We start from the raw sequence: 16,317 nt of genomic DNA on the forward strand, positions 1-16,317 counted from the left end.
AAATGAGAGAGGATGGAGGAGAGCTTAAAAGGCATTGTGAAAGAGTTAGAGGGGAAGGGAAGAGGAGTGGAGGGCAGAAAAGAATAAGATGGAGAAAAAAATAGAAGAGCTGAAGAAAAAGTAGGAAAAAAGAACTTAAAATAAACAAAAGGGGGAAGGGGATAGAGAAGTTAGAAAAAAAGGTTAACAAACTAGAGAGTAGGGAAAAAAAAGGAGAGGGGAAGAGAGCCGGGGAATAGAGAAGAGAATTAAAAAAATTGAAATGATTGGGAAAGGAGAGAAAGACAGGAGAGAAAAAGAAATGTGGTGTTGAAGGGTATAAGGAAAATGGGGAAAAAGTGGCAAATAAAGTGAGAGAGTTATTTAAAAAAATTGAGGCAAAAGTAAAGATAGAGGAGGTAAAAAGAATCAAGGCAGGCAGAGAGGAATGGGGAGGGGGGGGGATGGCAGTAGTAAGATTGAAATCGGAGGTAGAAAAGGAGAAGGTTATGAGAAGGAAGAAGGTGTTGAAAGGCGGAAAAATATGGATAAAGGATGACCAGGTTGAGAACAAAGGAGACAGGGGTCATGGTGGGCGGCCGGATGCCAGGAGGGCATCGGGAGCACTATGCGTAGGCTGGTAGAAACACTTAGTTGCGTGGGGTCTTTTATATCATGGAAGGAGAGGCAAAGCAAATGGAAGATGAAGGAGGTGGCTACAGCGGAGGAGGGGGGCAAGGGTGTTTGTAAGAAATAATAAGGTGAGAATAGAATGTGAATGGTGGTTTTGGGATGAAAAGGGGGAAACTTTGAGGGGGGGTGGGAGATTGAGAAGAAAAAGAAAAAGCGGAGTGATGAGAAATTAGGGAGAAGGAAAAAAGAGGGGGTAATTAAGCAACGGGAAAAGAGGATAACGGGGGAGGTAGGCAGGTTGAGGAAGAATGAGGAGAATATTGTGGAAAAGAGAATAGAAGAAAAGAGGAATGCTAGGGAAAAAAGGAGGGCAAGGTAGGGAACGAGATAATGAGGAGATGAAGTAAGGAAAATGTTAGGTGGTAAATTTAATTCCTGCCGTTTTTTCGTCTATAAAATTGATTTGTTTTGAAGGGAAGATGAATACCTTAATTGAAGTAATTTCCTTCCTTTTTGTATTACTCTTTCCCATCTCTCCGGCAATCCCACGATGGTAGAACGCGATGTCTTTCAAGGCGAATCATTCATCCACCCATTTTTGGACTTCGTTGTAACTGGAGAAGTATGTGTCTGTAAGTGCGTGTTGCATCGATCAAAAGAGATGGTAATCTGACGGTACCAAGTCTGGAGAGTACGCTGGGTGCGGCAGAACTTCCCATTCAAGCTCGCAAAGTACCTGCTTCAAGTTTTTTGCGACATGCGGTCGAGCGTTATCATGCAACAAAATGACTTTGCACCGATTGTTGACTACGGATGATCTTTTTTGCATCAATACGTCACTCAATCGGTATAATTGCTGTTGGTGGTGATCAGCTGTAACGGTTTCATTTGGACCCAAAAGTTTGTAATACAGCACACTTTCTGGTCCCATCAAACGCACAACAAGGTTTTATATCCGTGAATATTCCTCTTCGGTGTGGAAGCGGATGGTTGGCCGGGGTCCACTCATGATTTTTTCTACTTGAGATTATCAAAATAAATCCATTTTTTATCGCCAGTCACGACGCAGAACAAAAAACTCTTTTTTTCTTTGCCTGGCAAACAAAGAAGTCGCAATAGTCAAACGATTCAAAATGGCATTTTTTTGACAACTCATGTAGTAGCCATTTCCCTTCCTTATGAATCTTTCCGATGGCATACAAACGTTTCGAAACAGTAACATTTAACTGTTCCGACAACTGTAAAAGCGTTTAGGCTGGATTCTCATCGGGCAAATCTTGCAGCTCAACATCTTCAAATTTTTTCGGCTGTCCTGAACGTTCTTTGACTATCACATCAAAATTATTGTTTCGGAAGTGTTCAAACCAAACTCTACATGTTCTTTCCGTTGGAGTATCATCATCATACATTTCGGATAATAAGCGATGCGCTTCTGCTGCGGTTTTCTTGAGGTCAAAATAGTAAAGAAGCACATATCAAAAAAACTGCTTATTGCGATTTATTTTCAGTCGATTGGAAAATGTCTTTGGCATCAAGAAATCTAATCTATAAAAATCAAATCACTTTCAGCGATGTCTAAACTACAAAAGACATATGATTTTATCGTCGAAACTCGCCAGCCTTGGAACCAGCACCCTCTAGTAGCAAGCGGCAGGAATTAAGTTTAAGTCCTAATAGCTTTTTGGAACGTGGTAGAAATAGAAAACAAGAATAGAGATTTCTTAGAGAAGGGGAAATGCGGAATGGGATGTGGTGATGTTAGCAGAAACGTGGATAGAGGTAAAAGCTGGGATAAAGTGAAAAAAAGGTTACCAAAAGAATTTAAATGAAAAATGCAACTGGCTAGAAAGAAAAATAGGAAAAGTAGGGCGATGGGGGGAATGTTGGAAGTAAGGAAAGAGATAGAGGAGATAGAGAAGGAGCGGGAAGAAATAGAGGGGATAATAACAACAAGGATAAGAATAAAGGGAGAGAGGTGGAGAATTATGGGGGTTTATATAAATGGAGACTTGGAAAAGAAGTGGGCTAGAATTAGGGATTGGCTGGAGAAGAAGAGGGATGGAATGAGAACAATAATAGGTGGGGACTTTAATGGGAGGACGGGGGAGATAGGCGGGGGGTGGTGGGGGGGGGGATGAGAGAGGAAAAAGGAAAGAGAGAAAGTCGAAGAATAAAAAGATAAACAGGGAAAGAAGAGTGCTGGTTGAAAAATTTGAGTAGATAGAATGGTTTATATATAATGAGTGCGGTAAAGGAGATAGGGAGGGGATATGGACGTATGCAGGAGCAAAAGGGGAATTGGTACTAGACTACGTGATAGGAGATGGGGAAGTATGGGATAGAATTTTAAGGGTGGAGGTGGCAGAGAATGTGGACTTGGACCACTTCCCAGTGGTGATTTCGGTTGAAGGGGAGGGGTAAAGGAGTGAACAGGGAAGATCAAAGAGTAAAGAGATGGGAATGGACAAAGGTAGGAAAGAAGTTATTTAGGGAAGAAATGGAGAGATCTCTGGAGGAAAGGAAAGAGGAAGAAAGGGTAGGATGGGAAGTGTTGAGAGGGGGGGAGTGCAAAGGATATTACAGGAGGGATAAGAAAATGAGAGGAAGGAGAAAGTAAGAAGATGGTAGGATGCAGAATGCAAAGAGGGTAAGAAAAGGGTAAGAAAAGAACTGAGAAAGTGGAAAAAGAAAGGGGGAAAAGGAGATAGATATAGGGAAGGTAAAAAAGTATATAATAAATTATGTGAAAGGAAAAAAAGGAAGAAAGTGAGAAATGGACAGAACTAGCAAAAAAGGCGAAGACGGAGGGGCAGGTATGGGAAGGACGGGATCCGCTAGTGCAATAGCCCACCAACTAATCATCTTGACTTATCTAACCCAGACAAACCCAACAACAGAAAAACTTTAGGCATCGGCCGCTGTGAGTGATGGTGCCCTATCGGTCCTGTGTGCTATTGGGATCCGCCCGTATGGGAAGTAATGAATAAAGAAAGGAAGGAAAGAAGAGGAATAGACGAAAAGATTAAAGGAAAGAAATGGGTGGAGTATTTTAAGGAGTTATTAGAAGGGGTGGAGGGAAAAGTAGTGAGAGGTATTAGGAGGAGAAAAAGGGAAGATATGGAGCCGGAAATGACGGGGGGAGGTGAAAAAGACGTTAGGAAGGTTAAAGGAGGGCAAAGCGGCGGGGAGGGGATGGGATACCAGGAGAGGCATGGAAGTAGAGGAGAGAGAATAGAGGAATGCATATGGGAGTTGTGCAACAGGATTTGGAGAGGAGAATGGATAGAGGAATGGACCGAAGAAATAATTGTACTAATAAGGAAAAAGGGGAAGGGGAACAAGGAATTACACGGGGTAAGGGGAGGGGAGTGACGTTAACGCTATTGTTGTACAAAATTTATGCCATGGTGCTAGGCTGGAGGAGAAGTTGAAGGAAGGAAGAAAGATACCGCAAAATCAGACAAGATTTAGAAGGAGGGTGGAAACGATGAATAACATCTATGTACTAAACTATTTAGTAAACAGGCGGCTGAATAAGGATAAAGGAAAATTGATTTCTTTCTTTGTGGACTTAAAGGCAGCTTTTGATTTGGTACAGAAATATTAGAAAGGGCATTAAAGAAAAGAGAAATAAGGGAGGGTTTAATAGTAAGAGGTATAGACTTATTGAGGGAGACGAAAAGTAGAGTGAGAATTAATGAGGAATAGACTGAAGTATTTTGGACAGGTAAGGAAGTAAGGCAAGGATGTCTTCTGGGCCCTCTATTATTTAACATCTTAAGCGCGGACATAGAGGAATATATGGGCAAAGGGTGCTGGAGAGGGATGAAGTTGAAGAGAGAAAAAATATACACATTGGCCTACGCGAACAATATGGTTCTGATAGCAGAGGAGAAAGACGAGATGAGGGCAATGATAGCGAAATTTGAAAGATATATAAAGGGGAAGGGATTAATAGTAAACGTCGGGAAATTAAGTGTTTCCACTAGAGTGGTCTGAAATTTCCCTTCTTCTCCTCTTAAATTTCCCTTTTTTCTCCACATTCTACCTTGAATTTTCCCCATATTTTCCCTTATATAAAAAATATTATCCCAGATTTTATTATTTAAGAGTAGCTTACTTTTAAATTTTTTATTTTAATAAAAAATTTTTGAAATTATATTTAAATCATTTATTTTGTTTTTTTATAATTATTTATAAATTTCTTTATATTTTAATGTCACCAGACCTTAGGTTAAACTTAAGTTAATGCTTTTAATCTAAAAAAAGAAAATAAGTTATGTTCACTTTCAATCAAATTGATTAAAACTGTATTTTTAATAAGGTGAGTAAATGAGGAAAATAAACAAATTAAAAAAACATCTTTTAAAAATAAATTTTTTTAATTTTTTAATGTTTGAATACAAAACAAAACTTAATATTTATTTTAATTTAAAACATATAAATATGTTTTATTCTTACAATAAGTGTAATATATATCTGTGAATAAAATAACATACATAATTTTTAAACTTAATAAAATTCAAAGAAATAACACATTTTTGGTTAAACTAATCACAGAAAATAAATCTTATAATTATGTATAAAATAATCAGTCAAATATTTCAAATATTTTTATTCTTTTAGTCTTAATATATTAGATTCTGCAGATGTGCTATTGGAAGTGAATTTCAATTCAGGAACGTCACCATTCAAAATTCTTATTGAATTAATTCCTGTATTGTTAATTCCCTCTCTTGTACATAAAATTCCACTTAATGACTCAGATTTGATTAGATTTCTTTTATAAGTTTTTACTAATTTTAGAACGCTAAACAACCATTTTACGGTTGCATTAGAAAATGGTAAAGAGAAAAAAAAATTTACTACTTTTAAAACATTTTCATATTTATTCCTTCCATCAAGATTTTTGAAGTTTTTTACTGTTCTCCAGAATTAGAATACATCTTTCTCATCGATGTCTTCAAATCCAGTGTTAATCCATTCTTTATCGAGATTATTATAGTTAATTTGTAACATCTTACAATATTTTTTTGCAATGACAGAAAGATTCCTCGGCTTACAGTTATTAACATTCTCCAGATTCAAAAAACTGGAGTCTTCTTGTAATTGGGAGATTGGAAATTGTTTCTGAATTTGGGAAAGCGCTTCCATGTAGAAAGCTTGGACTGATTTTTGAATTGATGTTAAGTCATCGCCATCAATTTGATTAAAATGAAATCTGTAGCTACAGGACCCAAATAAATATCTTTCAAGAGAAGCAGATTTTCTAAATAAAATTTTAATTTCAAATAATCGGTTTTTTAAATGTATTCTCTTTTCATGAAATTAGATGCAAGTACCATATATGATAAATTACTTTAGTTTTTATTTTAAAAAAAATTTGGGCTTTTGTTTTAAAAAATTGTATTAAACTTAGTCATTATATCTAGCTCGTATTCTACAAAATACAGTAAACACCTTTTTGATGGATTATTTAAGATTGCAAATGTGTTATTAGCTACAGTCGGATCTTCTTGAGCCAGAGTTGCCCAATAGGCTTTGAGTCCATCTGCTCAATTATCCTTCTCACACAATCGTGGATCGATAACCATCTTGTTTGAACCATGGTTTTAAAAGTTCATGTGGTTTTATATCATAAAATTTTTGTAATTTTTTGTAATCAACATTTTTTGGACTTCTTGCAAAATGATTATATACAGTCCTACAAATATCCTCTAAGGAATTTGATAATTTTCGACATGCGTAATCTGCACATAAATGGATTAGATGACAATTACATTTTATAATATGAATTTCTGGGAATTCAGATTTTATCATTTGCGAAACAGAATGATGCTCGCCCATCATTGAGTTACTAGTGTCTGAGCAAAATCTTATCCAATTAGCCAAATTGATTTTAGTAGCAAGCAATGTCTGTTTGAAAACAGAAAAAATACCTTTTGCTGAGCCATCTGGGCATGGAATTATATCTAACAAATTAGTTTTGTACGTGAATTCTGACATATCAAAACACGAAACCATGATAGCGAGTTGTTTTTTTGTTGAGATGTCTAATGTTTCATCAGTGAAGAGTGAGTAGGAAAATTTGTTAAAATCTGTAATGAGAAGTGCATTGAAATGACTCCTGAGTCCTTGTCGAATGAGATTAGTTGCTTTATGTTTTCCTAAAGATACATTTTTTACAGTTTCAATGTTGGGCAGAGATTTTAAGAATGGTACAAGTCTTTCAACAATTACAATGGGTAGATCGTTTTCAACAATAAAGGCACAAATGGCTGCTTCTAAATCTTGGACATTTTTAATCATAGTCATGAAATTTGTATTCCTAAGAGGCTGGATGTTCTGTATGGATTCCATTTTTCTCAAATAATTCAATTTATTTGAATGTTTAATAAGATCTGATTTTCCTAAAAAAAAACAATCCAAATCTGAAAATAGAACAAATACTTTAATTTTTTAAGTTTCAATCCTAATTACATTTATGTCAAAATTATTTTTGAAAATATCAATTAAAACATAATCGAATTCTAAAGTAGAAAGATATTCGACCAGTAATGTAAATACAAATCTAAACAAGAAGGCCTTCCACGGTCGTAGCTAGATCTTAATGCTTCATATTTATTCGTGTGATTTTCTCAAACTCAATCAAACTGCGCGCCGTTACTTTCGGTCATAACCCAGTTATTTACAGTTTTTTCATAAGGAGGAAGAGGTAAACGTTAATTAGCATCATTTATTATTAGATTAATCTTATAAAAACGTGAATAATTTTCTTATTCAATCTAGAAGCTGTGTTATGACCGAAAGTAACGACACGTAGTTTGATTGAGTCTGAAAAAATAACGAATAAATATGAAACACTAAGATCTAGCTACGACCGTGGAAGGTCTTCTTGTTTATAATCAAATTCTGTTTTTTGGATTTTAATTATTAACATTTTTATAAAATTATTCTAACAAATACAGAAATAAAATATTAGTATGGGAATATTTGGATTCATATGAGATTTGAATTCTGCTAAAAAATTTTTGCTGTTTAAAAATTATCTGACAATAACCTAATATTACAATATTTATCTGGTTTAAGGGCAGAATTGCAAATCTTGCATTTCGCATTTACTTTATCTTGAACAAGCCAATCTTTAAACTCAGTCATAGCAAGCCATTTCTGTTGAAATTTTTTGTTTAATGACTTTTTTTCGAAAACTTAATTTTTTTATTTTTTTTGTTCTCCTCCATGTTATAACCGCCTTCTAATTCAGATTCAGACATTTTAAAATAACTGGAAAATGGAAAAGTGATAAAAATTGATTAAATGTAAAAATACATAAAAATTGATAGACTTTTCTTTTCTAACCTCTTTTTTACTAACCTCATTAACTAAAAATAACTAATATTTAATCTTCTTCTAAGCTTATAGCAAATAAAATAACTTACCTAATTTGTGATATTAATAATAAATAAATGTTGTGACTAGTTGAAGAGATACGTAAAAAATGACAAACTGCTGTTATATGTGATATTAATGTTGGTTATTTGCTCAGTTTTCAATTTCTGTTTTGTTTTAAATTCTCGATCATAGAAGTAATAACAATATGATGCAATAATGGCAAATAGAATTAACAGTGTACGATTTGAACCTCTAGTGTCTTTACTGTTTATTCACAGCAGAGAGGAACAGAAAGTGGCCATCCTGGCCATTTTTGCGACATCGCGATACTAACGCCACCAAGCTGGTATATAGAAATAATAACAACCTAAGCCAATCAGACGGTGCTATCAACTAGTGAGATCTCTTAATTGTTCCTAGTTTCTACATTAGTTACAAAAAGGGATTTATTAATGAAGATAACTATATGTTTTTATTTTCGCAATTTTGTTGAATTTTTCCTCATTTTTCTCTTTTCCCTTTTCTTCCCACAAAAGTTCAAAAATTCCCGAAATGGGAAATTTTCCCTCAAAGTGGAAACACTGGGCACTTGCCACCGCTTTTCTCTCCTTCTCCGCGACTTCCTTCGGCGAGATCACTTTCTCACAGAAGAAGGTCGCCGTTTCTTATCTTTTGTCTCCGGAAAGCATGGCCTAAACCATGCTCTCCGGGGACATTTTTTCCTTGTTTTCTATCCCCAAAGAGTCTATCAGGACCTGACGGGCACCCTCCCAAGTTGGACACTCCAACAGAGTGTGGTCCGTTGAGGCGCCATAGTGGTGGCAAATACTAGTGGGCTCTCTCCCAATTCTGTAAAAGTACTCACCAAAGAACTCGTGCCCAATGACCCTGCACCAGCCTATATCTAAGAGGGTCAAATCGTCACCTCTCCGTCCATTCTTTGAGGACTGGACGGCTGGCCCCGACGACGCGTATGTCTGTCCTCGCTGAGGATAAGCTCTCCTTACAAATTTCAGTTTGGCATCGCCGGGCATGGTGCCGTCGCACTTCCTCTCTGTGGGTTCAGGTTATCGCCGCGGCGGGATTCCTACGGCGAGCAATTCTCTTCTGGTATGTTTCCGCGTACATGCCCTGGCCACTACGATCGCCGCCTCGTAGGAGATAGTTCTGTATCCCCGTGCAACTCGGATGGTCAATCTTTGCTGCACCCCCTCAAGGAGTGTGTTGACGCGGAGACTGGATACCACTATTTCCGGATACCACATGGGGGTTCCATACATCGCTATGGACCACCCTCAGATAGAAGTGGCGAGTCCCACCCCGGGTCCCCCGAGATTGGGCATCAGCCTCCCCAAAATGGAAGCCACCGTCCGCAATCGGGAAACCAGCTGCTGGAAGTGCGATTCAGAATTCCACCGGCTATTGAGAACAAGACCCAAGTACTTCATTTGGGTCCTGATCTCGATATTGACCCCCTCGATGGACAGCCGAGCTCCTCAAGGCGGCCCCCTCACCCGAGGTTTTGCAAACCATACGGCCTCGGTCTTTTGGAGGGCCACCTCTAGACCCAGCGCTCATATACGTCCCACTAAGTGTGCCACCCCCATCTCAGCAAGGCGGATAGCGCTTTCCCAGTCTCTCTCCCAAATTAGAAGCAGCGTCTCATCCGCGTAACACATTATTCTTAGTGCAAGCACACAAGGTGCAAGCACGCGCCGGTCGTCGTTCATCCGCTGAAGAAAAGACGAGCGAGCGAGCGAAGGATCCTTGCTAGCTTGCTCCGGTGTCGTCAGCGCTATGCAAACCGGTCGGCGATACAACTTTCATGTATCGCCAACATGTAACCTTCATGTATCTTCATAAACTTCATTATGCTAATACTTTATCAAACCTAATTCTAATCATTATTTGTTCTTTTTAAAATGCAAATAAGTAACTCTTTCAAAATATTTTGTCATTAATCTATCGTAAATATCTTAATTGTAGCAAAAATTGTACAAGTGTAATCTCTTATATATTTAGATATTATTCATTTTATTATATTAATATTATTGCAGTATTTATAATATAATTTATTATTACTTGTTAAAATTGTTAAATTAAAAAATATGAAACCAAAATAAAACATGAATAAAAGTTTAAAAATTCAGTAAAAAAACAATGTGTGTGTATGTGTATACCAGTACAAATAATTCCATGGGTGTTTACGATAACCCAAGTTGAGTTGGTTTCCAGGACCAAAAAATGTTAAGCGTAACTCTCTCTAGTACCTTTATGATTCATGACAACTTAACGCTGTATTGTATTGCCTGAGTTAAGGGGGCATATACACCCAGAAGGCCAAAACATGGCAATTTTCTGGAATTTTTTTTTTTTGAAACTGTTGGAGTTACCAAATTGAGTTTTTTTTAGTTAAAAATATATATTTTGAAGAAACTTCATGATTTTTTTTTATTAAGAAATTGCGCAAAATGACAGAGATATGGTGTCGTAAAGAGGCAGCCCTGAAAAAATTGCCCAAAACGGTACCAGGTGTACCTTCGAAAAATATCACCTCAGCCAGGGTTCGAACCTGGGACCTCCCAAATCTTTCAAATCGTCACAGGTTCGACCCCTGGCTGAGGGGATATTTTTCGCAATAATTTCTTTACAGTTTTTTTAGGGGGGAAAAGGATTAATATTTAATAATACGTGATATTGCTTAATCTCGTTCAATTTAGAATTGTGTTATGACTAAAAATTAATTCGGCGCGCAGTTCATTAAACTTGAGCAAAGTATATAAAATCACATAGACAATACAAGCACAAAGACCTAGCTACGACAGTAGTAGGGATTCTTGTTCAATTTGTGTTGATACAGCAATAGTCAAAATATCTCTCTCTATTACTTTGGAATAAATAAATTCTATTTGTATAAATTCTAAATAAGTTTTAAATAAATCCTATTTATATAAATTTGATCTGTATAAAAATTGTTGAGTTTCAAGAGAAAAATATAAAAATACTTCATATATAACAGATTGTACTTTCTCTGATGCTTATTATTATATTTTTTTTTTTGTTCAGATATTTAGCATTGCTGAGTTATCTCGAAATCTATAATGAACGATTACGAGACTTGTTACGAGACGACACTGGGGAATCCCTGACATTAAAAGAGGATCCGACGAAAGGTACTTACGTCGCAGGTGGACTGCGCGAGGTCACTGTCAAAGACGCAACCGAATGTGCAGCACTAGTTCAACAGGGCGATCAAAGAAGAGTAGCAGCCGCTACGAAAATGAACGCTGCCAGTTCGAGAAGTCATGCTGTCTTAACTTTGTCACTCGAAGCAATTGCAATCAACGACGATGATAAACGTGGCAATGCTATTAGGAGAGGTCGATTGCATTTAGTTGATCTAGCTGGATCTGAAAGACAAACCAGAACTGGAGCTACAGGAGATCGCTTAAAAGAAGCTGCTAGTATCAATCTGAGTTTATCGGCATTGGGGAATGTTATTAGTGCATTAGCTGCCGGAAATGGAAGACATGTTCCTTATAGGTACAAATAAAATTATTTCCTTGCACAGAGTGTCCATAAAATCTATTCCCACCTCCTATATTTCAAAAACACTTCAGAACTATGAAAAATATCGTAAAAAATGTTTAATCATTTTGAGGGATTATTTTTTTAAGGGAGTTAGAAAGTTTGCTCTTTCTCTCCAAAGGATATTCTAGAAGGACTCCAACTTAAAAGTTTTCAAAGAAATTTTTATATTGTAGTGTACCGTTAGAAAAAACTTAACTAAAGAAAATTTTTAGTTTAAAACAGAAGTTTATACATTGATCTGTTCGGCAGTTATTTAGACTCAAAGTTCAAAAAAGACCAATTTTTAACTCTTTGCACTCCGAATCACATTTCATCGATTTCATTAATTTTATTTTCTATGTCGAGTGAGACTCCACAAAGGAGCTCCTGAGATAAAAATTGATGTCGAGTCACACTCGACATAGGAGTGCAAAGGATTAAAAAAGAGTTGGAAGCACTTTAACAAGGTTTACACTTTGCAAGGTGGATTCGAAAAGGCCTGAAAAGACACATTCGGTGTGTATAGGGCTGTTAATATCGCATAGATATCCATTGAAGGTCGCACGGATGTGTTTTGATAATTTTTTTAACAATTAATTTAACGATGACTAGCAGCAGGTCTGTAAACGGTAACTCTAACACTCGAGATGATCATAACGCTAGTTAATGCTGGCCATGCAATAATCAATTGCTCACAGGCAATTCGCTAGTTGAACAGCAAGATAAAAAAGAAATTTAAAAATGCAATCAACAAATTCAATGAGCAGAAAATGCAAAAGCTGCAAATAATAAGACAAATTGTTAACCGCCATAATAGAATAGTCTTTTTACGTAATCGACGTTTTTCGCGGTTTTTTATAATTTTGATACATTTCTGAAGTATAGGGGCTGCGAAAAGACTTTATACATGTATAATGTTACAACATATAATAAACATATATAACTTTGTATTAATTTTCATTACCTTATTTTTTTCTGATTTACACTGCTTCTTGATAAAATTTTTATTTTATTTTACGTTTAATTGAAATTATATTTGGAAAAATACAGGTAATCATGGAATAAAATTTTATTTCTTTAAATATAACTTACAAGGAAATCTTTCGAAGTGAGGAATTCAGATTTTAATGAAACTTAGCATAAATGTAAAGGAGGTAAATACATGAATTTAAAAAGAACGATGGCAATATAGGGCCAAAATTTGTCTTCCTTTGAGGAGATCGCATAAAATTGGTCTATCTTTATGTTATTCGGTTTGCTGAACTCGAATATAAGGCTTAACATTGTGCAAAATGCGGACAATTTTATAAAAACGTAATTTTTTTACTCAAAAATCTTATTTTGTAGTTAAATATTTTCTGATGATCAAAGTAAACTTCTTTTCTTTCAAAAAGTATTATTTAAATTATGAAAATTTTTTTTAAAAAAGTACTTTTCAAATTATAAATGAAATTCACAATACCACCGGTATTAGTATTATTTGTTTCATTAAAACGATGCTGGAGTGATGGTGGAATTCACTCGACGTCGGTACTGCAGATTTTTCTTCAACAGAAAGTTGAGCGACTCGTGATCACACGCGGGGCAAAGAGTAAAAGAAATAAGCTAGCGCTATTTGTCAAACGCACTCATCTGTCCTTGTTTTTCTACTTTATTACCATCTAACGTAAGATCTCTCCATTACCATGTTACACAATTACTGCTCTGTTACTGTTCAAACTGTTTCCGCATGCCAATTTACACGCATGAAATTCCCGAAATGAAATTTTCTTATATTGAAGCTTCTTGGCTTCATTCTAAAGGCACAGTATTGTTTCTTGTTGTAATTTCCAAGGTATTACATGCTTATTTTATACATACAAAGTCTCAAATTTTTATATAGGAGAGACCGGGGCAATTCGGAAGACTTTTTCTTCTTTTGCGTCTTCTAAGTCCTATATTTATTAAAAAAATATATTGGACGGTTTGAAAGGTTTAATCTTCCCCTTTACAGTACCATTGTAGATAGAACACAAAAATATGCTTGCTTTGAAGAACATATAAAATCGACCAATACCAAATATTTCGAATAGCCCCAAGCCCCGGGTAATTCAAAACTAGTTTGAAAATATTTTAAAATTTAAGTTTTAAAATAAAAAAAAATGTAAAAAAACTATTATTAAGACTTTGTTTTATTTAGAAAAGGATATGTAGTATTATAAAGAAATGTTACATACAATAAAATAATACAAACCCACAATAAATAATTTTATTGCTTTAGCGTTTTTAGAACAAGTCAGAGACTATTTATATTTTGTATAATTACATCTGTTGAGTATTAAATTGTGTATTTGGTGTATTTGTACATAGAACGTAAATGTGAAAGAAAAAAATTGTCCGAACGACGATTCGACTTTGGGTGTTTCGAATAGCCCAGACATCAACTATGCGTATTATTGCGTATGATCAACAAAAAATAGACATCACACAGCAAAAATTAAACATGAAATATTTCAAATACATTCAACTGGACACGCTACATTCAAAGTTTTCAAAAAGAATCTTATTTATCTTACCTAAATTTCGAAAAAATACTGACTATCAGAAATTACTTCGACTGTCGCAGATCACATTTTTCACTACTACGACTTCAATATGACGCTGTTACTAACAAAACTTTGTTAGCAGCTTCGTTACATTAGGACGGGTTTACAGTTGTTACGTCTGGTGGATAAAATTTTTTCCTTTTTTCGCGCCATTCGAATTAAACTATTTGGCAATCAAAATTCGGAAACGCCCTCCGATCAATTTCATAATTTGCTGTCGTTATAACTCCAATAAAATTAAATCTAAATAAGTCTCAATACGGCTTTTACATGCATAACCACTTGGCAACATCGCGCCCCGCCCTGTTGACGCGCGAGCAACTACAAACGCTGTACGAATATCGCGTACGCCGTCTCCACGCGTTGCACGAACTCCTCTAACGCCACGAGATTTCACGCACTGAAATTCCACCTATCTTTTCCATTTTATTTAAAAATATTAGAGACAATAAAATGCTAACTATTGAAACGCAATCTTTTGGTGTATACAACCTTCTATGCAGTCCAGATTTATATAACTTTAAAAATGTAACAACCATAAATGTTAGAAGAATTCGGAGAAATTTAATCTTATATAAATTACAGCAAAACTTTAATTTCTAAAGCATAAAACAATAGCGTGTAAATGCCTCTATCACCCTGTACATTCCAAGTTACGCTAACTCTAAAATCAAAGAACCAAGAAAGTAGAAATTTTTAAAGATTTTTTTCATGCATTGCAGTAAGTTAAGAAGTGGTTTTCTGTCAAAGCCAATATAAAATGTTAACTTCTGAAATTACGTAACTCTTCATATGGTCCTCCACCGTACCATATACACGAAATCAAAATCATTTAAGAAACATAATTTATATTAACTTCTTAAATATAAAAAATTCGTATTGTGGCGTAGTAAGCGCTATCCTTGCGATTTGCAATTCCCGAGAGCGTCTACGAACACCTCGCGTGAATTATAGGCGCAAGCCGCGCAGTCGCGGTGCGGGCTTTTAAGGGCCATACGTTACGAAAAACTATCGCACCAAATTTTCCGCGGACCTGAGGAATCGTCCCGCGACACTTTTTGTCCACATTCTTTGCCTATATAAGGAGCGAAATTGGAGCTTCTGATTTCAGATTTGTCTTGTTGGTCAACGAGACTTGCTTCTAGGCGACCGTCAAAACGCAGATCTCCAGGTACAGTTTTACCGACGGATGGGTCATATTCTAAGCGAAAACGTTGGTCTTTGGGATTGGCCTTGGTTGGATGCCTTTTCCTTTTCTACCCATCTTTTCTCTTTCTCTCACTCTCTCTCTCTCTCTTTCTCTCTCTCTTTCTCTCTCTCTCTCTTTCTCTCTCTCTTTCTCTCTTTCTTTCTCTCTCTCTTTCTCTCTCTCTTTCTCTCTCTCTTTCTCTTTTATTAGAGTCTCAAAGGATTGAACCGCACCAAGCATGTAACGACCTGACTTTGCGTACGGGCGGTGTTGTGTCAGTGGACGAGGACGCGGGTAGGTTACCGAGAAAACTAGACGGACATTTACAGATGACAAAATAAATCAGTTTATTGTGAAGAAAGGAACAGATATTTACAAAAACGGCGCGCGGACGGACAAAACAGAAAATCTATGATTACGCGCGGACGGACGGACAGATAAATTGTAATTAACGCGCGGACGGACGGATAGCGGAAAATCAACGCGGATGCTCGGACGGACGGATGCAAAAACTAAACGCGAACGCTCGGATGGATGAAAACGGGTACGCGGAAAAGATCACGGCTATTTATAACGGTGATTTCGAGACGGATTTCTCCGAACTCGGAATCCCTGTTTACTCCTTTCGTGCGGCCTTGCCAAAGGCTGCTTATTATTCGTTGTTCGGCGGGGGTTTGACCGGACAGCACGGAGCGGTGGACGGTCCGAGGGGGAAGCGGGAAGGCAAATTGTTACAAGTATATGCTAGAGTGAGGTCTCACTCGTTACTCTATCTCTCTCTTCCATCCTCGCCGTCGAAGAAGATTTGCTAACGCGACTCTTCGACGCACTCACTTTCTAAACCAATAGCTTTTCACTATTAAAGTAAATTTTTACTTTCCTAGAAAGGCATTTGAGCGAACGTCGTCTTTGACTTAACGGATTCGTCTCTCATTATATATTAAATTTTTGCCTTACTAATAATTAATA

The 16,317-nt window shown here is 36.4% G+C and overlaps 1 protein-coding gene across 15 annotated transcripts in view; it reads left to right on the plus strand.

Moving 5' to 3' along the window:
- Window positions 1–16,317, plus strand: part of LOC105203569 (osmotic avoidance abnormal protein 3) — a 185,795-nt gene that overhangs the window by 88,118 nt on the left and 81,360 nt on the right. For all 15 annotated transcript variants that reach the window (XR_005575728.1, XR_005575727.1, XR_005575724.1 and 12 more), the window contains exon 4: window positions 11,071–11,547. Coding sequence is in view for 4 of the 15 variants with exons in the window: in XM_039454465.1 (XP_039310399.1) it covers window positions 11,071–11,547 (477 nt within the window). In the remaining 11 variants the exon portion in view is untranslated. The remainder of the gene's footprint in view (window positions 1–11,070; window positions 11,548–16,317) is intronic.

Source organism: Solenopsis invicta, chromosome 10, assembly GCF_016802725.1.
Source record: "Solenopsis invicta isolate M01_SB chromosome 10, UNIL_Sinv_3.0, whole genome shotgun sequence".
Classification (NCBI taxonomy): domain Eukaryota; kingdom Metazoa; phylum Arthropoda; class Insecta; order Hymenoptera; family Formicidae; genus Solenopsis; species Solenopsis invicta.